At 41.0% G+C, this 27,909-nt stretch overlaps 3 protein-coding genes across 8 annotated transcripts; all 3 read left to right on the top strand.

Annotated features, from left to right (window-relative positions):
* The first annotated feature begins 171 nt into the window (after positions 1–171).
* Positions 172–2,099, top strand: LOC139612972 (migration and invasion enhancer 1-like). Its single transcript, XM_071469184.1, has 4 exons — positions 172–322; positions 578–675; positions 829–905; positions 1,013–2,099. The coding sequence occupies exons 1-4, from the start codon at positions 294–296 to the stop codon at positions 1,094–1,096; spliced, it is 288 nt and encodes a 95-aa protein (XP_071325285.1). The 5' UTR covers positions 172–293; the 3' UTR covers positions 1,097–2,099.
* Positions 2,100–8,563: 6,464 nt separating this feature from the next.
* Positions 8,564–17,540, top strand: slc4a1a (solute carrier family 4 member 1a (Diego blood group)). Of its 2 annotated transcripts, none has more exons than XM_071469079.1 (21): positions 8,564–8,700; positions 10,012–10,098; positions 10,355–10,410; positions 11,452–11,564; positions 11,652–11,698; positions 11,784–11,949; positions 12,072–12,207; positions 12,306–12,375; positions 12,502–12,544; positions 12,634–12,818; positions 12,931–13,138; positions 13,287–13,490; positions 13,604–13,752; positions 13,858–14,052; positions 14,164–14,409; positions 14,542–14,631; positions 14,734–14,900; positions 15,019–15,260; positions 15,357–15,526; positions 16,097–16,270; positions 16,377–17,540. In XM_071469079.1, exons 2-21 carry the CDS (start codon positions 10,072–10,074, stop codon positions 16,452–16,454), a joined length of 2,766 nt encoding a protein of 921 aa, XP_071325180.1. In that variant the 5' UTR covers positions 8,564–8,700; positions 10,012–10,071; the 3' UTR covers positions 16,455–17,540. The 2 variants fall into 2 exon arrangements, with proteins under 2 accessions (XP_071325180.1, XP_071325187.1); XM_071469086.1 differs by having other exon boundaries at positions 8,606–8,720.
* A 1,050-nt stretch (positions 17,541–18,590) lies between these two features.
* On the top strand, positions 18,591–27,194 carry ubtf (upstream binding transcription factor). 5 transcript variants are annotated; one of them, XM_071469122.1, is made up of 22 exons: positions 18,591–18,698; positions 18,918–19,239; positions 21,686–21,744; positions 22,271–22,443; positions 22,555–22,638; positions 22,731–22,886; positions 22,986–23,050; positions 23,165–23,291; positions 23,382–23,492; positions 23,611–23,744; positions 23,840–23,981; positions 24,076–24,117; positions 24,271–24,381; positions 24,513–24,668; positions 24,761–24,907; positions 25,301–25,411; positions 25,497–25,585; positions 25,681–25,870; positions 25,961–26,008; positions 26,116–26,169; positions 26,260–26,385; positions 26,472–27,194. In XM_071469122.1, exons 3-22 carry the CDS (start codon positions 21,708–21,710, stop codon positions 26,595–26,597), a joined length of 2,229 nt encoding a protein of 742 aa, XP_071325223.1. In that variant the 5' UTR covers positions 18,591–18,698; positions 18,918–19,239; positions 21,686–21,707; the 3' UTR covers positions 26,598–27,194. The 5 variants fall into 5 exon arrangements, with proteins under 5 accessions (XP_071325223.1, XP_071325197.1, XP_071325207.1 ...); XM_071469106.1 differs by lacking the exon at positions 18,591–18,698 and adding an exon at positions 19,380–19,477 and having other exon boundaries at positions 19,109–19,239; positions 26,472–26,745; XM_071469096.1 differs by having other exon boundaries at positions 18,640–19,239; positions 26,472–26,745.
* The last annotated feature ends 715 nt before the right edge of the window (positions 27,195–27,909 follow it).

Raw genomic sequence — 27,909 nt, 5'->3', positions numbered from 1 at the left:
CAGCAGCTGTGTCAGAGGCTCTGATCCCTGGGTTGACAGTGAATGCAGCCTTTCTCCTCAGCCAGGACAGAGGAGGAGGACAGTTTGCTGCAGGTCATGTCACACAGGAATTTTCGTGTGTGTCTAATTCTTGGTTTACGTGTGACAAACTGTCAGCTGGTGTCACTGATGTCTTCAGGGTTAAGCTCCGCCCCCCCTCCCCTCCCTCTCCGGCTCAGCGTTACAAAAGCAGCAAACGCACCACTCGCCACACCGAGCTGCGACCTGCTGACAGAGCCGGAGGAACAGCCGCGATGGGGGTGAAAATCAGGGTCGAATACTGGTATTTATATATTTTAACACGCTCATTTTTATTTGATTGAAGTCTCCAGCTAACCTTTATCTGTGTCCGTCCCTTAAATCTCATTTTAAAGACTGTTATCACTGTAGGTTAGACAGCATTAGCATCATTAGCTCACTAGCTAAGCTAAGCTATAGTGAGTGGGCAGCAGTGTTTGTAGCCTCAGAAACACAATTGTTCTGCTAACGTGTGTAAAACCTGTTGTTTTGTTGTTTTGTTTTTTTTTTTGCTGTGAAGTGGAGCATGAGGATACGAGCCCCGCTATCGAGAGCTCGCCCGGGTCGTCCGGGATGAGTTTCCCGAGGCGGATGTGTCAGGCTCTGTGGGAAGACAAGGTAAGTGTGACTTCAAGCGAAAAGAGGGAATAATTCAGCTCGGATCCAGGATCTGTATGTCTGATATGACCTTTATATGTAGCCACGTAGTACTAAATCAGAGGTCACTCCACAAAGCTTATCTTATCCCCTTTTTTTTATTGTATACTTCAGGCAGCTTTGAGATTGAAATCAATGGGCAGCTGGTCTTCTCCAAGCTTGAGACAGGTGGCTTCCCCTATGAGGATGATGTGAGTAACATACACTCACACAAACTACCTGTAAAATATAAATCACAGCAATACCATTCTCAGATTTTTTTTTTTTTTTTTTTTTTTCTTCCTGTTTCCTGGTCCAGGTCATGAATGCAGTCCAGGCTGCCTGCGATGGCAAACCTGTGCAGAAGATCACCAAAAGCCGTGCGCCATGCGTCATCATGTAAACCTCCCTCCGTCCTGCTTCAACATCAGCAGCATCGAGACAGGCCAGTGCAACTGTAAACTGCCAATGCCAACTCTGGTTTACCCCAACCCGAATAAAACCGGCTGGGACAGAACGAATCCAACAGAGATGCGCTATCACCAGTAAGCTGCTTTCTCGGATGCAAATCACCAAACTCTGCTCTGCCCTCTCGCTCCTATCTCTGTTCCCATTGTGGTGCTCCAGGCTGCCAATGATTACTGTGGCCTAAAGAGTTAAGGGTTGTGGTATGATGAATCTATTCCTGGAATTCCCTCCTTATTGGAACAGAGACGGGGAGAAGATGGCGCAGAAGGGTTTGAGTGTGAGGGAGCTCACTTTTATTCTCCTACAGCCACATTGCCTAATTGTTGCTTTTTTTTTTTTTTTTTTTTTTTTTTTGTTTGTTTGTTTTTCAAGTCTTAGCTTATTGATCACAGATGCAACTACCACTTTTCAGTGAATGCAAGGACAGTACAAATTATTTTTTCAATCATAAAGGGAGACACTAGATTTCTGCCTCTTCTCCGATCTATGCTGAATAATCTATTATTAAAGCTTTTTTTTTTTTTATGAGCATTGATAACTATTTCAAACACTTCTCTACTGTACAGGTTTTGGCTACTGAAGTAATGTCATATAATTTCTGGTGGGTAACCCAACATTAATAGTTTTCTGTCTTTATGCCTTTCAAACTGGAATATGTTAAACAATTTAAATGATGGATTGTAAATGTCTGGAGCAGCTGAGCTCTGACGAGTATGCGGTCTGAATCTGTTGTGCTATTCTTAGTGTCTTCTTTAGTGTTAAGCTCCTCTGTTGTTTGAACTGGTCAGGTACTAGAGCAACCATCAGCAGTGCTTCTGAAGACCACCACTCACTGGTCTGTCAGCTCACTCTTATATGTTGTCACCACAAATCATTTTGGCTTTGTTAACTCAGATGTCCAAACTGCAGACTTTAAATAAAGGTAATGGTTGTTTTAATTGCTCTTGTTTGTCACTTTTTCACTTTATCACAGTGTCTTTTCTTGTTTTCAACACACTGTATAAACTCTGCGCGATCACTTCATAGTTGCATACAGACATAAAAGGTACAGAACTACACTCATTGTCTAAGCTCTTACCCTTTTAATAACGCACACCAGCTTTCTAAAAATACCTCACTAGGTGTGGTGATGATGTACAGCTGAAACACAGGGCGGCTCCTTTGGGTGCTATCCACTGTTAGTTTGCATCATGTGTCTCTTGGTAATGTTCCCCAACATGTAGCAACTAATTGGCAATACAAGATAAACGTGTTTTTTCTGTTTGTTGTGTTGCAGCCTGCAACACTTTGTGTTCCGCTCTAAGGTACTGACATGTCAGACTGTTAAATGAAGGTTTAAGTCAAACTTGGAAGTTTTCTTGTTCCATAATTTGTTAAATTATTTAAAAACTCTATTAACTGAATCCCTAGTTCACTACTGGGGAAACAACAACAACAAAAAAACAAACACCTAATGACTTTTCAGTGTTATAGCTTAAAGTAAAAAAAGAAAAGGTTATAGTTGAACTTTATCACGCTGAGTTTTATCATATAAGTGGACCATGAAACAAATCATTTAGCCTTAGTCATGCAGGAGCTTGCCTCATTGTTTACACTAAGGGGCGCCATATTCAATGTAGCGTGTACTGTTGCTACCATTCATATTGCAAATACAAACATCGACATCATCTCAACTAAGAACATGCTTACAGATAATTTAGTGTGTCTTTATTTCTAGGTAGATGATCCGAGACCAGAGGGCACAAAAAATTACATTTTTTTTTAAGCGGAAATAGAAAATGAGAATTGCCACCATCTCATCACTGAATGATATAAACATCATCATAATGATCACAGCCGGTCCATAAAGAATCAGGTCGTATTAGCATTCTGACTTGGATAATTGTTATATTGGTTAAAGTGAACCATGCTGTATGTGCTACTTGTTCATGGATGATATATTGTGTGGTTTGGTGTGTTACACTGCGACTAGGTGGGTCTTTGGTGCTGGCTCTGGCTCTGGCTCTCAGTGATAACTCACAGCGGCCTGCTTGTTGTAATGCTGATAGAGCTCGTCTGTGCTGCCTTATAGTCAGTCCTGCAGTAAGAGGTTTGAATTTGTCCAGTGCCTTTAAAAAGTATCGAAAGTATATCTCCATTCAACTAATTATGTGACTTTTACGACCATCATGCTGCACCACTGATGATTTAGGTGCATCCAATTAGTAAGAGGCTGAATGCTTAAGCAAAGAAGTATTTAGTATTTTATATTTGTCATGATTTTAGATCACTTTATAGAGAATTTAGTTCACTTTGACATTAAAAACTCTTTTTCTGTTTATTTGTGTGAAAAAAAATCTACTGTGATTCAATGTTATAAATCGACATATATGAAAACATCCAGTGAGTGGTTGAGTAGTTTTTATTGGCACTGTAGGCATGTGAATTTGCTGGTTTGTGATTGGTTGACTGACTCTGCAGCATTATCAACTACAAACACTGGCTAACATGTCATGATGTATTTCAGCCAATTAGGTTTTCTTCTCAGCTTTGTTCTTATCCTCGTCTCGTTGCAGGTTCTTACCAACTTGCTTAAAAGTCCAACTCACACTCTGCCCACGTCTGGTGCTTCATATATAGATGCTTTTATGTTATATCCTTTTAAATTGGCTTGTTATGGGGAACTATGTTGATAGTATGCTTTGTCATTTTACACGCGTTTTAAATCTTGCTCTGTGTAAAACAGGATTGTCTCTGTATCTCAGGCTACTATCTTTAAGTTCCTCCAAATAATGTGTTAAAACTGAAGCTTATAGCGACGCTATATGGAGAGTGGGAGTGTCTGCACACTGTATGTTGAGACACATGGACACAGCAGATAGCTTCCACCACTGGTGATAACAGACCTGTGCCACAGTGTTTTTCAGCTGGGGCCCACTCTCACTGTGGGGTGTATGTATGTATGTATTTTCTCTGTTGTGTAACTATTACTATGGTGGGATTGCAGCACTTTAGCAATGTGGACAATGAGGTTGAGGTTTTGGGGTTTTATTGAAATGTTTTAATTTGGCACAGGCATGCATGGTGCCTTCAAGATGCATTGTAACAACTGTGACAAACACTTTTCGCACTCAGGTCAAAATTTTTATTTGTCTACTGTCTAGGTTGTTTATGACCGTGAGCATGAGCATGATGACATTAACAGTACGGCCTTACAGGACCACTACCATTAGTCTGGTTTTTATTGTTTAAATATTTTACTGTTACTTTCTTCATGCGTACAACATACCCACACTCACAAACCACTGTTTGAAATTTAAACAATAATTTAACAGTATCACCAAGTTTTAGCTCCCCCTATTTAGTATTTATAAGCAGTATATGCATTTAATGAATGGTTTATAACACACTATAATGGAGTTGCATACAGCTTTACAGTATTTGTACAGTATTATAATTCTAACGTCTCCTGTGGAAACATACATTACAATTGTGTTTTACTATACTGTCGTTCATTATCTGTTGATACAGCTGCAGCCTCTGCTTAAAAAAGAGTGATAGTTGTTACTAAACACTTCCATCTGCCTACATCTACATTATAATGTGTAAATGAAATGAAAGAAAATCACAAATTTCAGCTGACTTAACTTCCTAAAGCCTTCAAAGACACTTCCCTGACAAACAACAATGACATGTCAGTTCGTTCCTTATTTCCTTATTAGTTTCAGCGCCTCAGGCTCATTGTGTAGCTTATCGGGACTAAAAGTCAAATCACATAGATGAGAGGTTGGATGACAAAACGGAAAGATGTTTTTCAGCCTCGCAACTAACATCTTCGAGAGAGGCTCCTACAGTTTGTGGAATTGTTTTGAGAGTTGACGACAAGCACAGTGTTTCCATTCCTGCATGCATTTTCTAACAGGCACATGTGTACAGTATGTGCAGAGACAAATTGTTCCATTCATGCAGCCTAATTGTCCCACTGAATCATATGGCCTTGTTGAAAGCGCAGGCTGAAATCACTTATCAACAACATTGTGTTTGATTTCACAGACATAACGGAGGCTGTTGTCTTTGAGATCCACAGCCTGCACAGATCATCCTGCAAGTGCTGCTGTCTGTCCTGCTCCTGGCTGTCTTTAAAGCTGTGACATAACAGATCACACTGACCCACGTGTGTTTTCTTTGGTACCAGTTCTGTGGTACGTCATGCTTCAGACCGACCCAGAATACTGCCCTCTCCTGCTGAGTGTGTGTGTCAGGATCTTTAATGATAAATCTGAGGAGTCATAAGATGATTAAAGGGATACACAGTCATAATCGTTATGCAAAACTGTGTTATTTCATTCTGACCTTTCTCCTTTTTTTTTCTTATGTAATACATCATATTTTAATATCTTACATCATACAGTGGGGCAAAAAAGTATTTAGTCAGCCACCACTTAAAAAGATGAGAGATACCTGTAATTTTCATCATAGGTACACTTCAACTATGAGAGACAGAATGGGGGGAAAGAATCCAGGAAATCACACTGTAGGATTTTTAATGAATTAATTGGTAAATTCCTCGGTAAAATAAGTATTTGGTCACCTACAAACAAGTAAGATTTCTGGCTTTCACAGACCTGTAACTTCTTCTTTAAGAGGCTCCTCTGTCCTCCACTCGTTACCTGTATTAATGGCACCAGTTTGAACACGTTATCAGTATAAAAGACACCTGTCCACAACCTCAAACAGTCACACTCCAAACTCCACTATGGCCAAGACCAAAGAGCTGTCAAAGGACACCAGAAACAAAATTGTAGACCTGCACCAGGCTGGGAAGACTGAATCTGCAATAGGTAAGCAGCTTGGTGTGAGGAAATCAACTGTGGGAGCAATTATTAGAAAATGGAAGACATACAAGACCACTGATAATCTCCCTCGATCTGGGGCTCCACGCAAGATCTCACCCCGTGGGGTCAAAATGATCACAAGAACAGTGAGCAAAAATCCCAGAACCACACAGGGGGACCTAGTGAATGACCTGTAGAGAGCTGGGACCAAAGTAACAATGGTCAGATGAAACCAAAATAGAACTTTTTGGTAGAAACTCAACTTGTCGTGTTTGGAGGAGAAAGAATGCTGAGTTGCATCCAAAGAACACCATACCTACTGTGAAGCATGGGGGTGGAAACATCAGGCTTTGGGGCTGTTTTTCTGCAAAGGGACCAGGACGACTGATCCGTGTAAAGGAAAGAATGAATGGGGCCATGTATCGTGAGATTTTGAGTGAAAACCTCCTTCCATCAGCAAGGGCATTGAAGATGAAACGTGGCTGGGTCTTTCAGCATGACAATGATCCCAAACACACCGCCCAGGCAACGAAGGAGTGGCTTCGTAAGAAGCATTTCAAGGTCCTGGAGTGGCCAAGCCAGTCTCCAGATCTCAACCCCATAGAAAATCTTTGGAGGGAGTTGAAAGTCTGAGATCTGCATGGAGGAATGGGCCAAAATACCAGCAACAGTGTGTGAAAAGCTTGTGAAGACTTACAGAAAATGTTTGACCTCCGTCATTGCCAACAAAGGGTATATAACAAATTATTAAGATGAACTTTTGTTATTGACCAAATACTTATTTTCCACCATAATTTGCAAATAAATTCTTTAAAAATCAGACAATGTGATTTTCTGGATTTTTTTTTTTTCTCATTTTGTCTGTCATAGTTGAGGTATACCTATGATGAAAATTACAGGCCTCTCTCATCTTTTTAAGTGGGAGAACTTGCACAATTGGTGGCTGACTAAATACTTTTGCCCCACTGTATTTTAAAATCTTCAGGCCTCAAAAATTAATAGAATGGGCTCATGAGTTGACCTAATATTAATGAGCCATGAACTAACAAATGGCAAAAAAATAAATATAAATATTCTGGACTTGCTGGATATGTTTTGCTTGTTTTTTTTATTTTTTTTTTTACTTTACAAGACAAAGCATGTTACAATCTGCTTCTCATTCACCCATTCAAACACACACCAGTGGCAGCAGAGTTACTTCTAAGTTGCTCCTGTCCATCAGTGTCTTCTGTCTCAAGAGCACTACAACGTGTGGACACAATGGGCCGGGGACCCACTCTTCCTCCTGAACCCCAAAAAGAGAGTAACTACTGGCCTAAGGTAAAACTCTAAGTTTTATTCTTAATCTGTAAGAATATAACTTAGATATTCCTCAGTATCAGCTGTTGAAAGACGATCAGAGGTCACTTTGAGAGGGTATGTTTGTTGTATGATTCTGCTCCTTAAGCTGATGGGAATTTGAATTTCTGCATGTTTTTCTGACTTTGTACAAGGAAACCAAACAATCTTTCACAGTGCTGATCATGTTTTACTTTCTTTATTAAGTAGCAATAAACTGAGTACAAGAGATCGACAGTGTGTCGGATTCTTTAGTTTCTTCTCAGTCAATTTTTGTTGCTACCAAACTGTCATTTAAAGTATACAAGAAATTTGTTGTGATTATTAGTGCAATTCAATGTCACTGCATCCTTGCAAGGGCGTTTGCATGCATCTGCTCGCCTAGTCCCCAAAATCTACAGAAGTGAAATCCTTTGCTGGAGAAGCAACAAAACAAAAACAATTAAAGGCAATAAGGTTAAAGGCTTACGGGGCGCCTTGACAATTCTTTAGGCCTCAGTGCAGACACATAAAAAGGTGCTCACATAAGAATCAAATTAAGTCAAATACATTATTTTTCATTCTTTGACAGAAGCACCATTGCAGAGCCGGTGAACTCAGACAACAGTGTTGATAACCAGATTTCTTTGTTGAAGGTGTTTTGTATTAACCACTCATGTTTGTCTCTTTCACCAGTCTGGCCTGCAGCTCTGTGTCAATATCTGTCATCAGCATGGGCTGGGCCACCAGCATCCAGCTCCACTCAGCTGGAGGAGACGTTTCAGCCCGTTGCGACCATGCCACATGTACGAGAGACAAACCAAGTGAGCTTCAGGCCTGAGGTGAAAAAAGTTTAATGTGTCTATCACATCACTTTCCTCAGATAATCAAGGGGAGAGGAACTACCCCTCATGTGCAGATCAAGAGGGAATCCCCAACACGTAAACTAGATGACGTAGTGAGATGATGTCCCCCTGATACTGTACATTGCACCCTTCTCTACCCTCTTTACCCCCTGTGTGCCCCCCAGACAGGACGAGGTTTGGGCTACTGGTCCATTCATGTTCTCCTTAACGCTTCTGTCCACGCTTGAACCAGCTTCATGCTGAGAGGGCGGAGCAGACAAACTAGGGCTGGGATATCCCTGTCTCAAGGTGTCCCTCACTGATATGGCCTTTTTTCTGGCAGACAGTCCTTATCGCCACCAACCCCAAGGGGTTGCTTAGGAACCAAAGGGGTTGTGGGGTACAGCACCTCTTCAGGTCGACGTAGTTTCCTGTGGGTGTTCCTGCTCCTCTCATTCTGTCTCTCTGTACTCATCTTTTTTACTTGTCCTGGCTCAGTTTATCACCAGGCTCGTCGAGGCTGACAGAACAGAGGTCGTCCTGTTTCCAGTGCTGGAGACCAGGTGGGAGTACCTGCATGCGGGTAGGGGTGTGACCTTCTCTGGACAGGGGTCAGACACACTTTATGACATTAATGGACAAGGGATAGAGGTCAAACAATATCGATATCTGATGCTAATCTTTAATGTGTTTGCCATGTCTATGAGATAAGGGCGGGAGTTCATTTGAAATTATTATTTTTGAGTTAAAGTAATTCAGTTGGACAGGAAAATCAACCTTGATGAACAAAAGGTTTGTGGTGCATTTTCTGTCAAAAATATTTCAGTCTGTTTTAATTATTTTAGGTCAAGGTCAAGTGGGATTCTTATCTCTGGAAAGTGAGGATTTTTATAACATAAAACCATTTTTAGAAATATTTCACCTGCTTGTTTTGGCTTTGTGCTAAAATATCTGTATATTCTCAGAGATAGAGGGTGGAGAATTGTTACCACTAAACAGCAATGCCTTCCTAATATTCATCAGCATAATTTGTTGACATGCACTGGCCATATCCTCAAAGCCTTCATCCAAGTCATTACTAATAATCATTCCTTATCAGTCTTGTGCAGATGTAAAGTGAATGTGTAACAGTTGGACTTTTTGTTTTCTGCTGAACCTTCTTGACACTCTTGACCAATTCTAATTCTGGTCAGGTGTTTGTGATATTAATATGCAATACCTGAAAAACAAGCATATATTCATTTAGTGATAATGTGTATATTATCATGTATTTCTGCATTAATTTGACCACTTATATAGCTGCAATTTACAGTAGCTGCATATCCTGAATAATATTCAAGTTTTTCACTTTACTGTAACTGAGGGGAACAGAGGTGTCTGGTTCGAAAAGGGTGTAACCTAAAGATAAGGCTCTGTACGTCTTCTATTCAAACTATAACGCACTTCACATTCTCAACGGCTGATGGATTATCTGTCCTGAGCCGTGGCTCTGCAGACAGACTCAGAGCGGCTGTGTGATAGTAGATGGCGGTATCTTTGTCAAAGGTGCCTTAAAGAGGGTCGAAGCAGGCCTCATTGGTTTCTGTAGTGGCTAAGAAACCTGTTCCTCAGTTGTACAAACACTCTGATTTGTTGACCACAGAATATTGGTGAAAATTGTTTGATTTTCTCATGTAGATTTGTCACAAATCCTGCACCTTGGGTACTGTAGCTGAACCTGTTTGCATTTAACATATGTCAAAGGCCATGACAGGAGAAACAGATTCAAGATTTGATATTAATGGTCTTCAGTGAGTAAGCAGTTAGTTAAGGAAAATGATATATCTCATGTAAATATTATATTTTTATGTTCATTCATTCCCTTTCTGTCTCAGGGGATGCACAAAAATAGCTGAGATTTCAAGGGCAGATAACTCAACATCTGAGGAACATCAATGGAAAACAATTTCAGCTTTGAGGAGGTTGGTCTTTTTTCCACACATGCAGTGTAATCTGACATCTAATGTTGAAGCTCCACAGTTGTTCACCCAGAAAACTTTTTTCTAATTTATTTTATACTGTAGATTCTCCAACCGTCTCTAAAAGAGAAAAGGGTGATGGAAAATTGGACATTGATGGACACTGTGGAGTTTTATTGGTTTAGCAGCCTAAATCTTGCAGCAATAATTATTTCTCTTCATCATCCATTAACTCTTGTTCAACTTTCCCCTTGTCTAGGGCAGTGACATGTCATATGAAGACAATGACTCAGCGTTTCCTTCTCCAGTTAGACTGTGAGTTATTTCCCTGTGTCATTCTGTTTAAGCAGTAGTTCATCTGTTACCTGTGTAGCATGTCCTTGCAGCACCTTATCACTGTGTATTTTTAAAATGTCTCAAATTACTGTATGTAATGTGGAAGGCCTCATATGTAGTAATGAACCATCAAAGAGTCTGTAAAAAAAATCTAAGAGTCTAAAATGATCTGTTTAGTCGACAGAGCATTTTAGACTCTTTCAGCTGATTTTTTTTTTTGTTTTGTTTTAGGGACCATTACATTTCTGTTTTTATTCATAAAGTTTGATAAAGTGAAAGATCTCTGAAGATTCACTGTACACCACCTGCCCCAGTACAACCAGCAGACAGGTCATTATATCTGCATACACAGATAATGACTAGCTGGAGGAGCATTTACCAGCTAATGAGCTGTTTATTTCCCTCAGGAGTTGGAGAGCACAACGGAGCTAAAACACAATGAATTGTGGACTTAACATTTGTCAGGAGGCCAGGAACATGAATCCAAATAAATGATAATGTTGCAGATAATGAAGCTGATCAACACTGTAACTTCTCTATGGTGTGTGGCATATACAGTGTGGCTAAGACAGGGGTTAGATCCAGCCAGTACCAGACAAACAGGAAGACTTACAAACAGCCTTGGTGTAAGGGGGCCTGAGAGTGTAAACTCAAGGCACAACATCCCACATATGCCAAGCAGTCAACAGTAGTTATAGGCAAAAGGTTACATAACACTGCCCTCTTGTGGTCAAGAACAGAATAGCAGAACTTGACAATGGTGGAGAACCTTATCAGCCTGAACTGAGACTCTTACTTGGATGGGTTTTAAGCCATTTGCTAACTACAATCACAAGCTTCAAAATCCCTTTATTTTACAGACACAATTATTAGAACACATTTTCCAAATAATCCCAAATGTTTGTCAGAGTTTAGCTGCATTGCTTTAGCTCTGGTACTGTTGTTTGTAAGATCTAGTGCAGATTTGGAGGATTCTCGTACATAGTCTTATTTTAATTTGTGTTTCTGTTTCACCACCAGGACTCCACCAGACCAGAGCAGCATCTTTGACCTGGAGAGGAGGAGGGAGGAAGAGGGGCAGGAGGATGAGCCACCTGTGGAGGCCTTCATCATCCCCAGTGCTTTCCCAGAGGGTAAATTCACCTGATAATCCATGCAGCTGTTGGCGATTTGACTCTTTCAATCTGTGCACAACTCACTTGTTTATCTCTTTATTATAGCTCATCTGAACCTGAACACCAATGCAACCACAAGAGGAGATGCTCAAGTTAGTCAATATTTTTTTTCCAGGTTCAGTGATAAAAATCACCATCATCTACTGTCATTAATTCACTTTGTTGTATTTACCACAGGCCTATGTGGAGCTGAATGAGCTCAAGGACAGTACCTGGCAGGAGACCAGCCGGTGGGTGGGCTATGAGGAGAACTTCAACCCCGCCACAGGAAAATGGGGTCCTTCTCATGTCTCTTATCTCACCTTTAAGAGTCTGCTCCAGCTCCGCAAGACCATGTCTACAGGTGAATTTTGAACCCAAAATTAAGCTATAATCAGTGTTTATGTTACATTAAATGTTTTGGTTATATTAATATGACCATTGAAATTAAAATCTCCAGTAACACCTGACTTCACATGATATCAGGGGCTGTTATCTTTGACCTGAATGCCAGCAGTCTGTCTGCTGTGGCTGAGAAGGTGGCCGATGAGCTGCTGAACAAGAATGAGATTCGTGCCAGCGACAGGGATGGCCTACTGAGAGCTCTCCTCATGAGACGCAGGTAACCCACAGTAGTTTCTCTGTCTTTTTCTAAAAGTTGATAATGCTGTAAAAATGTTTGCAGTATGCTCTTCACGCTCATTTTATTTGTCCTTCCAGTCAGAACCAGGGACCTGTGGTTACACCCTCTGGAGATATTCAGATGCAGACATTTTCTGTATCCAAGAAGGTATAATTCTATAGTTTTTATTCAGTTTGATCTACTTTTAATAATTTGGCTGATCATCAGTATCACATTAATGTATTAACATGCTGAGCTGACACTTAATGTACTGCTGGGTCATTATTTTTGCAGAGGGACAGCTCTGACAACATGGAGGCCTCCATTGTCCTCTCAGGTATGTTCATGTTATTCTGATGCAGTTATGTGTCTCCAGTTGCATGTAGTTCTGGAGCAGATATGGCTAAAAGCTGGTGTTTCCAATAGGCGTCCTGGACTTCCTGCAGAAACCAGTGGTAGCTTTTGTCAGGTTGAGTGACTCTGTGGTGATGGAGTCTGCTCTGGAGTCTCCTATCCCTGTTCGCTTTGTCTTTGTCCTGGTGGGACCCAGCCAGAGTGAATTAGACTACAGTGAGAGTGGACGAGCCATGGGTGCCCTCATGGCTGACTGGGTGAGGAGACAGTGTTAAGAGAGAAAAAATATATCCCAGCAACATGTAGCTTCACCAATGGAAATACACAACCCCACCAATGAAAGCTTTCTGTATCGCTCTCTGCTGACAGGTGTTCTGTCTGGAAGCCTTCCTGGCACAGACCGACAAAGAGCTGACCAGTGCCATCGCTGACTTCATGGACTGCAGCATTGTGATTCCTCCCACTGAGATCCAAGATAAGGCAATGCTGGAGCCAATCATCAATTTCCAGAAGAAGATGTTGCGTGACAGAACCCGCCCCTGTGACACTCGTCTTGCATTTGGTGACAGGCTCAAAGGTATAGTACTTAGAGTGCAGAGTGGCATTTTAAGTCCTGACCAAATCTACAAATTCTAACCTGTACTGGATGAATTAGAAAAGCACTTATAAAAAAAACTCCATCGTAGGCAGATTCAGTGCAATCAATATTAATTTCCGTTTTCCAGTGGAGAAACCTCCAGAGGAGCCTAGGGAGGACCCCCTGGCCCGTACTGGCTATCCTTTCGGTGGGATGGTGAAGGACATGAAGCGTCGTTACCGCCACTACCTCAGCGACTACACAGATGCTCTGAACCCTCAGGTCCTTGCAGCCGTCATCTTCATCTACTTCGCTGCCCTGTCCCCAGCCATCACCTTTGGAGGACTTTTGGGTAAGAGAGGGTCCGGAATAATGACAAGGGTCTGATGTTTCAGGTTCACTTCATTTGCAAGAGTTCAGTGACCATTGATAGTTCTGGTAATTCTCTCTGTTGTCTGACCATAGCTGACAAAACAGAAAGAATGATGGGCGTGTCAGAGCTTATGATCTCCACCAGCATCCAGGGTATCATCTTCTGTCTCATCGCCGCCCAGCCTGTCCTTGTCATCGGCTTCTCCGGACCACTGCTGGTGTTTGAGGAAGCTTTCTACGCTGTATGTACAAGTTGCCACATGTGGAAACCCCAGTAATCAGTCATTGGAAAGCCATTTTCATTAACTTCATTAACATCCATTTTTCTTTTGTTCATTCCATACTAGTTCTGCAAGTCCCAGAACATTGAGTACATTGTGGGTCGTGTCTGGGTGGGGATGTGGCTGATAGTGATCGTGGTCATCATCGTGGCCGTGGAAGGCAGCTTCCTGGTCCGATTCATCTCTCGCTTCACCCAAGAAATCTTCTCAATCCTCATCTCTCTCATCTTCATCTATGAGACCTTCAGTAAACTCATCAAGGTTTCCTCACCTCATCCCTCCATCCATTTCACATCACATTTTCATGCCATCGCTATCTAATGTGTTGCTTTTTTCTCCTACCTCTGACATCTCTCCTTCCCTCTTGCTCAGATCTTCAAAGCCCATCCTCTGATTCTGAACTATGAACATCTGAACAGCACAGCGGACAACCCCTTCCACCCAGTCATCACGGAGCACTTCGAGTTCCATTCAGATGGCAACATAACCGTTCATGAGCTAGAGGTTGAGAGGCCCTACCCCAACACTGCCCTGCTGTCTATGTGCCTGATGTTTGGTTGCTTCTTCATTGCATACTTCCTGCGTCAGTTCAAGAATGGTCAATACTTTCCAGGCCCGGTAAGACCAACCTTTATATCCCAAGGGGAGGTGCAGTTTGGACAAGACTCTGAAGTGTTATAAATGAGATATCCATTAAGTAGCTATCTGTGGTTTTGACCATATTGAATCTTTTGCTCTCTGTCTCACTAGCTCCGTCGCTTGATTGGAGATTTCGGTGTCCCCATTGCTATTTTCTTCATGATCGCTGTGGATATCAGCATTGAGGATGCTTACACTCAGGTAAGCATCTAAACATCTACTTTAAAAATGCTCATATCATTTTTTCAAAGCTCATGCATTTACTTTCTGGATGTTTTTTCTGAATGAATATCATTCTTGTAGAAACTGGTTGTGCCAAAAGGTGTTGAAGTGACCAACCCCAAAGTCAGAGGCTGGTTCATCAACCCCATGGGAGAGAAGCAGCCCTTCCCCATCTGGATGATGGCAGCCTGCTGTGTACCTGCACTGCTCGTCTTCATTCTCATCTTCCTCGAGTCCCAGATTACTACGTGAGTGACACTATAAATGATGCCATTACAAATGACTTCACATGAAGCTAGTTAACTTGAAAAAAATCAAGATAAGATTTTGAAGGAAATTTTTTTGTTTCTTTCGATGGATCATCAGCCTGATTGTGAGCAAACCTGAGAGGAAGATGGTGAAAGGATCTGGTTTTCATTTTGATCTGCTCATCCTGGTTACCATGGGAGGAATCTCCTCTATTTTCGGGGTGCCCTGGCTGAGTGCTGCCACCGTGCGATCCGTGACCCACGCCAATGCTCTCACTGTCATGTCCAAGGGCCCGAAACCAGAGATTGAGAAGGTGCTTGAGCAGAGGATCAGTGGCTTTCTTGTCGCCATCCTGGTTGGTAAGGGCTGCCATCGACAGTGCTGATACAAACACAGTAGGGTATGAACAAATAACCTTTTCCCTCTAACCCACATTCTCTTTCTCTGATTTTCAGGTGTTTCTATTTACATGGAACCTATACTGAAGATGATTCCCATGACAGCCCTGTTTGGCATCTTCCTCTACATGGGTATCACCTCTCTGAGTGGAATCCAGATGTGGGACAGGATGCTTCTGCTGATCACACCAAAGAAATACCATCCCTCTGATGCCTATGCCACCAGGGTATGAAACCTCCTCAAATACAGTTTTTGACTTGAGTCAGATCATTGATATATATTCATGTGATACTGCCTAATGTCTAAAGATATCATATCATTTTGAGGTTCAGTGTCAGTATTATTGCACTACATTGCTGTTACATAGACCAAAATACCAAATACAATACACAATAACATCGACTACAACAGTCCCACAAGAAATCATTCCTTTATTAAGCTTGTGTTTTTGCAGAGGTTTCGTTGCCAGTGTGTCAGTGAGTGCTTGCTTCAACGCTTTTATATTATTATTTAAAATATATTATTGTATATTTTATTTTGGAGGATGTAGTTTGTGATGGCATTGTACTGATTTGCAGCATGTTTTTAATATTAGACACTAGACATGTAAATCTCTGTGACTGTAATTGTCTCTTTGTGATCGTTTTGCCTGTCTTTGTAGTCATTTTGCATCTCTTTGTGTCTCCTGTCTCTGTGTCCAGCAGGCTTGTTCAGTAATTTCTGTTTTCCCATATATTTCAGTGTTTACTAGTCAAGAGTTTCTCTGCTAACACCTTCCTCTGCCTGGTCTGTGCAGGTCAAGACACTGCGGATGCATCTCTTCACTCTAATCCAGCTCGTGTGTCTGGCCGTCCTGTGGGCGGTGAAGATGAGCCCCTTCTCCCTGGCTCTGCCTTTTGTTCTCATTCTCACCATCCCTCTGCGCATGTTCATGACTGGCAGGCTCTTCTCTGTCATGGAGATGAAATGTGTAAGTACCCCTCTGTATGTGTTATATTCACCCAAAGCTTAGCACACATTGTTGTGTTATTTGATTTTAGGTGTCTGTGTTGTAACTGGATGTGTTTGTGTTGCAGCTGGATGCAGATGATGCCAAAGTGACATTTGAGGAGGAACTCGGGGAGGATGTGTACAATGAGTCCCCACTGCCGTAAGCATCACCGTACTATCAATATCTAGTTCAAAAACTTTTAAGTCAACTCAGTTCTCGAATGCCAGTAATTATGTGAAAACTGAATATCAGGTGTCTTTGAAAATATGTATTTATAAACAACTCTTTGCAGTTTCAAACTGTTCTGTTACTATTATTTATCTTTAAAGGAAATTACCTCTCATTTCTAGAATTCATACATTGTTCCTGCAACTCCAATGTTGTCTGTGAACACAATATAAAACTAATATACAGTCCATATTGTCATCAAGATGTATTACTACTTGTCCTATGCTCAATTGTTTTCCGTATTTCCTTTTCATATTTCATTTCTTCATGTAGCATTCATTTTGGGATCATTAAATGTTACCCTTTTGTTTTTAGGTAAGGTAATGTAATGGCTGTTTACTTACTTGGTGGTATTTTGATGCAGGAAAACATCCTCTGGAAATGAGAGGTATTTTCCTTTAAGACCTGAGGTAAATCCACTTATAACATTGTTTTTTCTTTAAGTGCCTAACTACAGTATAGCTTTAAAGTGATTACCAGTGCTGCCACATGTAGATCTGCCCATGTAATAATATATCTCCAACTTACTTTATGTTCACTATTTAAGTTAAGTAAATTTGATCTACTCAGCCCGTCACACCTGCACAAATGATGACTTTTGTGGGACTATCAGCCCTGCCCTGGCTTCATACAGTGGCCTTTCCACTGATTACTCTGAAAAATGTTTCAAATAGTGTTCCTCAAGTTTGCCTCAATTCATATGTTGTGTGGTTTGGTCTTTCCTGTTCAGCTGACTTGTTATGAAAGTATATGGAAAGATGTGTAATGCACTTAGATTTGAGATTTTAAGCGTGTAATTGCTTTCATGATTATAAACTGGGATGAGCAGCAATGTGTGGATAGCGGATGATGAGATATAATTGTTTGAGCTGACTGTTGCACTGATGATATAATCAGGGAAAACCCTATTTGTAAATGTATCTTATTAAGCCTTTTGTTTTAGCTATCATGTGATTGTGTGCTTGAAACACTGTACATGCTTTGGATTTACACTTTATTAAAAATAAAAAACAGCCTCAAAGTGCTTGTTTTCGTGATTGAAATAGAAAACATCATATTTGCCTGTCACCTCCAGCCCACTTTTATTATCAAGCAACAGGAGAGGCTGTTCAATTGGACCATGATGCCTGCCATTTAGCTGCATGCTGCCTTCAATGTTATCAAGTAAACTCCAGCACTTAATAGTCCTATGTGGAAAACTTCATGGACATAACTCGTAACTACCCTTAGTCTTAAAATGAGAAATTTTACTCTACAACAAGAGGTCAAAATTTAACAGAATCAACCTTTTTCCAGCTGCTGGTGGCAAAATTTTCTCAAATATGTACATTTTGTGATTTCTTTATTTTAATCAAATGCGATTAAGTAAATATTAAGCATAGAAAATCAGACTGATAGGGTTCAATACAAGTAAACAGGATATTATGAAATAAATATTCATATATTCACAACAGACAAACAATATAGTGTAACCATGAAATTGTGAAATACTCCAACTAAGTTCATAATAACTGGTGTTTCTGTTAATTCCAGTGTTTATTTATTTATTAGTATTATCTAATACTATTGTTGTGACTAATACCACTTTTCATTAAAAAGTCTTACACTGTCAATCAAGACTAAAAAAGTGCTGAGCTGGAAATGTGATCAGTAACTGGGAAAAAATGACATTATGGGGAAAAAAAAGAAAAAATTTCAATGTAAAACTGGAAATAAATAAAAACAGTCTGCAATAAACTGGTGTTCTGAATCTAAGTTGGATAAAAATACATTTTGATAATGAGTTTTACACATGTATATAAATATTTCACAAGCATATGGTACAATTATATAACGTGTATTTAGTCGTGAGATTATTTATTTCACAATGTCTTAATTTCTTATTTGATTCAGGACATTCCAGGTCTCTATACAATATACAAATTCTTAAACTGTTTCCATGTTTGTGTTTACTCCTGGGCGATCAATCAGTTTTCCCACGGCCAGGGAAGGCAGCACAGTTTAACAAGGCCGAGTGCCTGAAAGTCATTTGTTTTCCCTGAATCGGACAGACTGGATTGGACGGCCGGGGGTCCCGCCCACAAACACACAAGGTGGAGTTGAAAAGAAAAAACATGCTGGGCCGAAATGAAGCTGTCAAACAACCGCTTACAATTTGCTAAAAGAGAAATCGAGCAAGGTAAAAAGCTACGGAGGCTAGCCTGTGGTAGCTAGTTCGATAGTCATCTCTTAAATTCAAGTCTAATATTGATAAGTGAAGATTAAAAAAAAACTTTTTTTTTTTTTTTTATATTTATTTTTATGTTAATTATATTTAGTTAAGGGATTATGTTAGATGAGCCGGTTGCATTAACTTTGACAACCACTGACACAGCTTTGGCTGCCATGTAACTTTCAGCTACCTGAGAAAATATTGCAAACTTCGGCTGGAGATCAGGCAGGGTCGGCCTCCGGGAGTAAAAATAACCGCCCGTGGCTGGGTTCAGAAACAACCGTGCGAGATCGGAAAAAAAAATGTGGATGCCTCGGCTTCGCGAAATGGTTGGATGGAGAGGAGCTGCTGCGCGTTGAGTGGAGGGAGACGGCGAGAGAGATGGAGGCGGGGGGGAAGGACCATCTCTGCGGGGACTGGAGCCCAGGACCGACGGCGCAGTGCTGGCTATCGTTCAACCCTCCCCTTCTTCCTCCACAACGACACCGAGGCTCACGCCGAGAGACAGGTAAGCCAACACAACAGCCGCTCGGTTTCATAATACGGCGAGAGTGCGCGATAAATAAACCAGAATAAGCTACTAAAACCAATAAAATACACCTCTAATGTTTGCATTTTTTCCCCATGTGAACCGCCTCGGTCGGTAAGCTCTTTGTAGTAGCGAAATAAACCAACCGCTGTGGCAGGGTACAGACGAGGTCGGCCATACCCGAATTTCTTGTCCTCTACAGCCGGGAAGAAACTGGGTAAGACCCGTAGGTAAATGTAATATTTTCATAAAAAATTTCACCCAGCGACTGTGCTAAGCTACTTCCCTTCACCGAAACTCGACTATACGTGCTGTAACAGGGTCATTTGCGTGGGGGATTTAGCGGTGGTTTCCGCGCCGAGACCTCCATGCGGCTGTTGGCGGAACAGCCAGCCGCCTCTCTCGGTTAGCCATCAGGGATCTCGGTTTAATATCTCACCGTGCAGAGACTCGCCCTCTCTCTCCCCCTCTCTCTCTCACTGACTAGCCCAGAACCACCGACGACCGAGCTCGGAGAACCCGCCTTCTTGTGTTCGCTTATGTGCTTTTGGAACAAGGGGAAGGGAGTCTGCAACGCCCTGGCGTTTCAGTTTTAAGCTCGGTTTTCTGTGTTTGCAGTGCGCCATTGGACCTTGTCACGGTAGGTTTCCTTGTAGAGCAGAGCTGAAGCATGGCGGACCTGGAGCTGTTTGTCGCGCCAGTGAAGCCACTCAGCCTCGGATGTTAACATGTTTCCTTTTGAGCTTTGAATAACAATTTCAATGGACCGATTAACGGCGCAGTATTGTGGCAGAATACCGTTAACAACTACCGTTAAAAAATAAATTCTGTTGTAAAAATAATGTGGAGGCTGTAACGTTTGGCCGTTAAAAATATTTTCCATTTTCCTCTTTCTTCCTGTGCCTCCGCAACTCCTTCCAACCCACCACCACGAAATTTATCTCGGTCCTTTTTTGCGAATTTTTAAAGCTTTTATTTTTTTTATTTATTTATTTTTTTACAAATCTCAAATTTAACCACGTTTATCGCTTAGCTAACATTTTAGCCGTTGAACTACAGTTTTAGACGATTTGTACCGTTGAAGTGCTCCGGGTCTACCCACTAGGAAGCATGAGATCATTAAATACAGTCAAGTTTAAAGTTTTGTTTTAAATACGAATATATATATTTATTTTTTAAATGTAGATCTATACATTTATGGGAGAAAATACCCAATTTCAGCTTCATTTGGCTTGCTAAGTTGTCCTTGGTCGTGTAATGCCTCAATTTCTCAATTTTTATCATCCATGTGTTACAATTTTAATGAAATTAAACTTATTTTTGATGCTCTAACAACCCCAAATGTACGTAATATCAGCTCTTTAGGAAGATAAACGGTGATATCGACAGGTTTGATGTAGCTAGGTCACGCCGTGGACACCACAGAGAGCTGGGGCCATCAAGGACACGATGAACAACGAGCAGCCGCCATCATTGGAGCACAGCTCGGCTACGCCTCGCTGAATAATGCACTAGGTTTTGCTCTGAAATCGCAATGTGAAACGTTAAAATTTTGACCGAAACGGCCTGTTAAATACGCTTGAAGCACATTTATTACTTGTAAGCGAACATTATATTGATTTCCTCGCTCCAGCCTGAGTGAACAGCAGAAGAGGAGATTATAGGTTTGCATGGCGGAGCAAGATCCGCGTCCAACGGTGATGAGGCGCCTCTACCGAGTGGCGCATTTGGCTGCAGTGCTTCCAAGCCACCATTCCCCTTCGTCGGAGACCGAAAGCAGATCCCCCGTCCGTGGTCAGCTGGTCGCCTACAGCTGCCTGTCCGTCCACGTCCATTCGCTTCCTCCTTCCGTGGATCCTCCCCAACCTCCGCTCCGACAGAAAATCCTCCATTACCGAGCGGACCGGTCGAGAAAATGGTCGCTTCTGTGCGTCCACGATACTTTTGTTGTGGAATAAGGACAGTACTAACACGCCGAATTCCGGCTGGCAAAATTAGCTCGACGGAGACTCCTGTTGTCGAAGCTAGTTGTGCTAGTTGAAGCCCTCCGCAGTGTTATTTGAGATTTGAAGCCGTCACAAGCAATAGCCTATGTCTCACCATGTAGCGTAAACGTTTAAGGGGCGGTGTAATGAACATAAACCATTATCTAGAGGCAAATTTGAAATTCGCCACCCGCAAACACCAGTTTTACTTTTACATCATAGACGAACACTTTTTTGAGAATTAAAAGCCAATCATAATAAATATTAAACATATATTTAAAAAAAACATAATATAATCCTGTAATTTAAAAATATGCTCTATTCTGGTGTAGAAGCTAAGTATGAACCACCATATTAAGGATTGTATTATGTTTCTGTATTACAGTTCATACTACTCTTAGAGGTCATGTTTAATAACTTGATTTTTGTTGTTTTTGTAGATAAAAGACAGTACGACCACAAATGAATGGAGAAATGGAGGAAGCCACCCAAGACCAAGGTATATTGAAATAAAGAATAGATTATTTTTTCAAAATGATAGGGCAAATATCTGTTATCATCAGAACAAAAACTAACTATATTGATTATATCTACATTTTAGATGGACTCCATGTACCAATAATATTGATGTCTTTTGAGCATAAAAACATCTTAGAAAGTATGATTTAGCCGGTATTTTAATAATTGATTAATTATTTAACTCATTTTCTAAGCAAAAATACCCAGTTCTTGCTTTTCAGTTATGAGGATCTGTTGCATTTTTATATCTAATGTACAAAAAATGCAATTTTAAGATTGCACCTTAAGAAAAATGTTTCATTTTTCACTGTTACATCTTATAGTTGTAACACTAATAACTAATAATTATCAATAATCAATCAAATCTTTGGTTGCAGCCTTAAACTGAATAATACTATAGACTTATTAATGTTTACTATAGCTAGTGTTGTAACAGAGCAGACTGTTGTAAATGTTAATCGTTTTATTTATTTTGTGTCATGTCTTTTGTCTTTGCACTATGTCAGTTTGGGCACAGGATGACCTCTTAAGATTGCTGGAGGCCATGAAAGTGGCCCTGCCCCAGAAGGACCTGACTAAATACAAAACATCAGAGTCCCACCTTGACTGGCAGAAGGTGGCCTTCAATTCCTACACAGCAGAGATGTGCAAGCAGAAGTGGCAGGAGGTCTCTAAAGAGGTGAGCAAGCTCAAGTGATATTCGTGCTAATTGAGTGAGATTTATTGTCTGCTGAATGTCAAATGTAGTGCTGTTTAGTTTATGTGTTTTATTTTTCTGCTTTAACCACAGATCCGTAAATTCAGGACTCTAACTGAACTGATATTTGATGCTCAAGATTACATCAAGAACCCTTACAAGGGCAAGAAAATAAAGGTGCGTGAAAACACACATTTTGCCTCACTAAGGAACAACTAGCAGTTTATGAATAAATCATCTCACTCCAATTTTTTCCTTGTGATGTACAGAAGCATCCAGATTTTCCCAAGAAGCCCTTGACTCCATACTTCCGCTTCTTCATGGAAAAGAGGGCCAAGTACGCAAAGTTGCACCCTGAGATGAGCAACTTAGATCTAACTAAAATCCTCTCAAAGAAGTACAGAGAGTTGCCTGACAAAAAGAAGGTCAGTCAAAAACAAGCTACAGCTTTTAAATTTAATTGTGGTTTGACTGTTTGATACAGTTCCAAAAATACAATAAAAACATTGTTTTCTTTTCAACAGAAAAAATATGTTGACGACTTCTTAAGAGACAAAGAAACATTTGTGCTAAGCATGATGAAGTTCAGGTGAGATTACTGATTATTATCTAGCATTAATGCAGCGCATACTAGGCCTGTACCTCCAGCATATTTAAGGTTGATAATTGTGCTTAAATGTTGGTTTATGATGTGTAAATGTAGGGAAGAACACCCAGACCTTGTGGAGAGCATGACCAAGAAAGGTTCAAATGTCCCAGAGAAGCCCAAGACACCCCAACAGCTGTGGTACAACCATGAAAAGAAGGCCTTCCTCAAAACACGCCCAGATGTAAGTTCAGGCATTTATGACATACAAAATACAATCTCTTAAACTATAATTGTGGGGTACTTCAGAGGTAAATTTTCTGTTTGACACCAGGCAACCACCAAAGACATTAAGGACAGTCTTGGCAAACAGTGGACGCAGCTGTCTGACAAAAAAAGACTCAAATGGATCACAAAGTCCCTGGAGCAGCAGAAGCAGTATGAGGTGAAGACCACAGTGATGGTGATATGTTGCATCAGAGTCTTACCGTGATGACAAAAAAATTGTGTCTGTACAAGCATTTTCACTGGTTTAAATGTTTGGGTTCTTTTTAATATTTTAGGAGACAATGCGGGAGTACATCCAGCAGCATCCAGAGTTAAACATGACCCAAGAGGATATTGTAAAGTCCACCCTCACCAAGGCTGAGAGGCATCTGAAGGACAAATCTGACGGCCGACCTGACAAACCACCACCGTGAGTTAGAGCTGGAAATACACTGCTGGCACATAAAGATGGTCCTGACCCATGATAGTTATTTAGACAAATCTTTTGTGTATGCACGCTTTCAGAAATGGTTACTCAATGTTCTGCGCCGAGTTGATGTCAAGTATGAAGGACGTACCCAGCACGGAGCGTATGGTGATGTGTAGTCAGCGGTGGAAGCTGCTGAAACAGAATGAGAAGGACGCCTATCAGAAACGCTGTGAACAGGTGAGTTAAGAATCAAGTCACAATTGTATAAGAAAAGCAAGTAGTGTAAGTCTAATGATGTGATTTTTGGTTATTTTTTTGGTTTTTTTTCCAGAGAAAGAAGGAGTATGAGATTGAGATGAACAGATTCCTCAGTGTAAGTCTTATTTTTTTATGTCTCTTTGGACTAGTGTTTTTGCTGTGCTCAGAGTTTTCACATCACAACCATTAGTGTTTCCATTTGTGTGCTGTATTTTTTGCTGTAAGAGATTCTTATTTATTTTTTCTCTGCTGTTTGGGACATTTTTAGAGTTTGTCAGTGGAGGAGCAGCAGCGGGTCTTGGGCGAAGATAAGATAGGTTTTAAGAGGGGCAGTGGAGCCAACAGTCCTGCCTCCAAAAAGAAAAACCCTAAAGCAAAGGTAAGTCTGAGTATACAGCAGCGACCACCCAGATTGTGGAGGTTGACTCCAATAGATTCTGCGTCTTGTGTAATTTGTAATGCAGATGTTGTAGTATCTTTTCTGATTTTATTTTGCTTTGAAATCTGTAGGCCAATCCAGAGAAACCCAAAAGGCCCATTTCAGCCATGTTCATCTTCTCTGAGGAAAAACGTCCCAAACTGCAGCAGGAGCGACCAGACCTTTCTGACAGTGAACTCACAAGACTGCTGGCACGTATGTGGAATGAACTGCCAGACAAGAAGAAGGTCGGTAGAGCTATTGCAGGAGCCAAATCATACGTTTTGTAATATAATTTTCCAATATTTTTTTAAATGATCTTGTTGTCTTGGTCATTTAGGAGAAGTATAAACGCTTAGAAACGGTCCTGAAGGCAGAGTCAGAGAAGAAGGACAAGGAAGATCGTAGTCGTCTGCCAGACCCACCCAAGACCGCTCAGGACATCTGGCAGCAGAGTGTCATAGGAGACTACCTGGCCAGGTTCAAGGTACACATGGCTCCTGGTTTCTAGAATAAAAGTGGCAGCTTTGTTTTAAACACTGGTTCAACATGAGATGCTAAAAGTTAATGTGTGTATTTTGAGTATACATGTATCTAAATTATGTGTATCACCTAAAAATACATGTATCACCCAAGGAAGGCAGAAGCAGATCACTGGTGTCCATGCATGAATTCATCGAATGTTTAGACCTGCAGGTGTCATTGTTCTGTCTGTGACACTAGTTTATGAATTAATATCTAGAATAAAGTTTATGTAGTTTGTTTATGCACTTAATATATTTTCATGTTATATAAATTGGTATCTCTAGGTGACAGTATGTACAGAAGAATTTGTTTTACTCACTATCAGTACATTTAATGTGAACCCCTGGTTTTTCAGAGCGATCGTCCAAAGGCACAGAAAGCAATGGAAGCAACCTGGAGCACCATGGAGAAAAAAGAGAAGATCATGTGGATCAAAAAGGCAGCAGAGGATCAGAAGAGATACGAGGTACCACTGTCAATGTCCAGCAGGATTCCCTAACATCTGTAGACGGTGCCAGTGAGCTAACCATTGGCTTATCTCTCCTTAACAGAGAGACCTGTGTGAGATGCGCTCACCTGCTGCTGCCATTGCCTCAGGGAAGAAGATGAAGTTTGAGGGTGAACCCAAGAAACCACCATCGTAAGTTTGCTGCATCCAACTCTTCTGCGCTGCCTGTTGTTTGTAAGGTACTGAACCCTTTTTGAACCATGTTTTTCTCTTGCTTTTAAATCTAGAAACGGATATCAGAAGTTCTCTCAGGAGATGCTGTCCAACGGAGAGCTGAATCACCTCCCAATGAAAGAGCGGATGACTGAGATCGGCAGCCGCTGGCAGAGGTTACCACTGAAGGACAAGGACCGCTACAAGAAGATCGCTGAGGAAAAGCAGAGGCAGTATAAAGTCCAACTGGAACAGTGGCTCGCTGTAAGGATTGATTGTTTGGGGGGAAAGCCATGAATTATTCACTGAAATTTTCTCATCTAACACACATCTCCTTTCTCCATCATTCCACAGAGCTTGTCTTCACAAGAGAGAAACACTTACAAAGAATATAATTCACAGGTAAGTCAGTTATTGTGTCACATACTGGAACTTCTGTAATATTCCCCCACTTCTTGAATCTTTCTTTGACATATTTAAATGAATGTTTATTCCCTCTGGCATTTCAGAAAAGGAGAACAACTGCAAAACCAGGAGGCCCCAAGGCAAAGTCCAAGAAATCTGTGAGTCCTGACTCATTCTTCTGTTTCCTGTCACTAGACAGAAAATCAGCTGTATGTGAATTTCATGTGGTTAAATGTCTCTGTCCACAGGACACTGAGGAGGACGACGACGATGACGAAGATGAAGATGATGATGAGCAGGAGAAGGCTTCCTCTGACGCAGACTCATCCAGCGAGGATGATGAAGACGACGAGGATGAGGAGGAGGAGGATGATGTAAGTGACATTTTTCATTGGCCACGTAAAGAAGTAATCACCTGATATTGATTGTGCTGAATGTTATTTTTTGTTCGATTTTGAAGAAGGAGGATGATGAAGATGAAGATGATGATGATGATGACGATGAAGCAGAGGACAAGGAGAACAAATCAGAGGACAGCAGCAGTGAGTCGAATTCAGCAGGGACGTCAGACTCTGATTCGGACTGATGGATCGGGTCGACATTGTCCTGAGATGAACTGAGCAGCGCTGAGCTGAGCCAAGAGTCCAGGGAGCTCTGCCACTGTGCCAACCCTGCTCTCCTCCCACCACCAGAGGGAGCCCCTGCATCGCCTCATTCATTTCACACTCACCCACTTTACGTTGCTGCGTCTGTTCTCACGGAGGGACCCTGCCCTTATGTCCAAAATCTGTTTCATTCCCTCCCCGCTGTGACGGTCATCTCACAGCACGGGCCACTGACATTATGCCAAAAACAGCATCCCACTGGTTTGGTGATGTCATGAACTTTTCTGCCGCTGGTTTCAATCTTGAACTTACAGGTTTAGTGGTTTATGGTTAGTTTTAATGTCCAAGGTAATGAATTACCCTCCAGTGTTTGTTCTGTTATTCTGGTAAATAGCTGAAGACAGGTGGCACGAGTTGTGAACAGGCTTCATGGAGCCAAAGAACATGTTATGGGGGATCACTTTAGGGAAGGGGGGATGTGCGGGGCACTGAAAAATTGCACTCTTCAGAATGTTTCATTTAATATTTTTTTCCAGAACTTTGTTGCTTTGTTCTCTATTCTCAATTTCTGATGTAGATTTTATCATTTGGTTCTTAAAGAGGTGGTATTTTTTCAGGAAAAAAATCAAGCCATTATGAATGTCTTTTTTTTTGTTGCTGGAAAATTTCAGAACTTGTTTTTTACCCGTGTTCTCATTTAAAAAAAAAAAAGAAAAGGAAAAAAAAAAAAGACAGTGCCTATAAAATGTTCACCCCCCTTTGACTTTTTCATGTTTTATTGTTTTACAGTGTTGAACCAAAGTGGATGTAATGAGGCTTTTTGACAAACTCCTCAGAAAATCTCTAAAGGAATACACAACATTTATTGGAAACATGTTTGCTGGACCTGTGACTACACCCAGCTATGATGTAGGGTGTAGTCAGAAGTGCAGCAGATGTTTGAACACAGAGCTGAAACTGACATTGATCTTGTTTAATTTGCTGTAAGACAGCGACAAGCTAAAGTTTCTAGATTAAGATGAAGACCAAATATAAAACGCAACACAATTAATTACATAATTTTCAACCTCTTCAGTATTTAGTATAAGCACCTTTCGCAGCAGTTACAGACTGGACTCTGTTGATCAGCTCAACTCTCCGGTCAGGGTGTTTAGGGGCTGTGAGTAATTCTCATGTCCTGCTGCACATTCTCTACTGGATTGAAGTCTGGCCTCACTAATGCATTTCTTGCACCAATAAAGCCAGCTTTAAGCAGAGTTACAGTGGTGCCATATTCTTAACATTTTTTTTTAG

Source organism: Trachinotus anak, unplaced genomic scaffold (assembly GCF_046630095.1).
Source record: "Trachinotus anak isolate AG129_WGS33_773 ecotype Australia unplaced genomic scaffold, CSIRO_AGI_Tana_v1 ptg000003l, whole genome shotgun sequence".
Lineage (NCBI taxonomy): Eukaryota > Metazoa > Chordata > Actinopteri > Carangiformes > Carangidae > Trachinotus > Trachinotus anak.
Note: the sequence above shows the minus strand (reverse complement) of the source record. Positions and strands in the feature narration are given on the sequence as shown.

Excerpts from the sequence above, each read along its gene's own strand:
- ubtf (XM_071469122.1), top strand. The coding sequence starts at position 21,708 with ATGAATGGAGAAATGGAGGAAGCCACCCAAGACCAAG. Across the intron at positions 23,493-23,610 it reads AGCAGCAGAAGCAGTATGAG|GAGACAATGCGGGAGTACAT; the intron begins GTGAAGACCACA and ends TTAATATTTTAG. Across the intron at positions 25,586-25,680 it reads GAACCCAAGAAACCACCATC|AAACGGATATCAGAAGTTCT; the intron begins GTAAGTTTGCTG and ends TTTTAAATCTAG.
- slc4a1a (XM_071469079.1), top strand. The coding sequence starts at position 10,072 with ATGGAAAACAATTTCAGCTTTGAGGAG. Across the intron at positions 12,208-12,305 it reads GCTCTCCTCATGAGACGCAG|TCAGAACCAGGGACCTGTGG; the intron begins GTAACCCACAGT and ends TTGTCCTTCCAG. Across the intron at positions 15,527-16,096 it reads CTGATGCCTATGCCACCAGG|GTCAAGACACTGCGGATGCA; the intron begins GTATGAAACCTC and ends TGGTCTGTGCAG.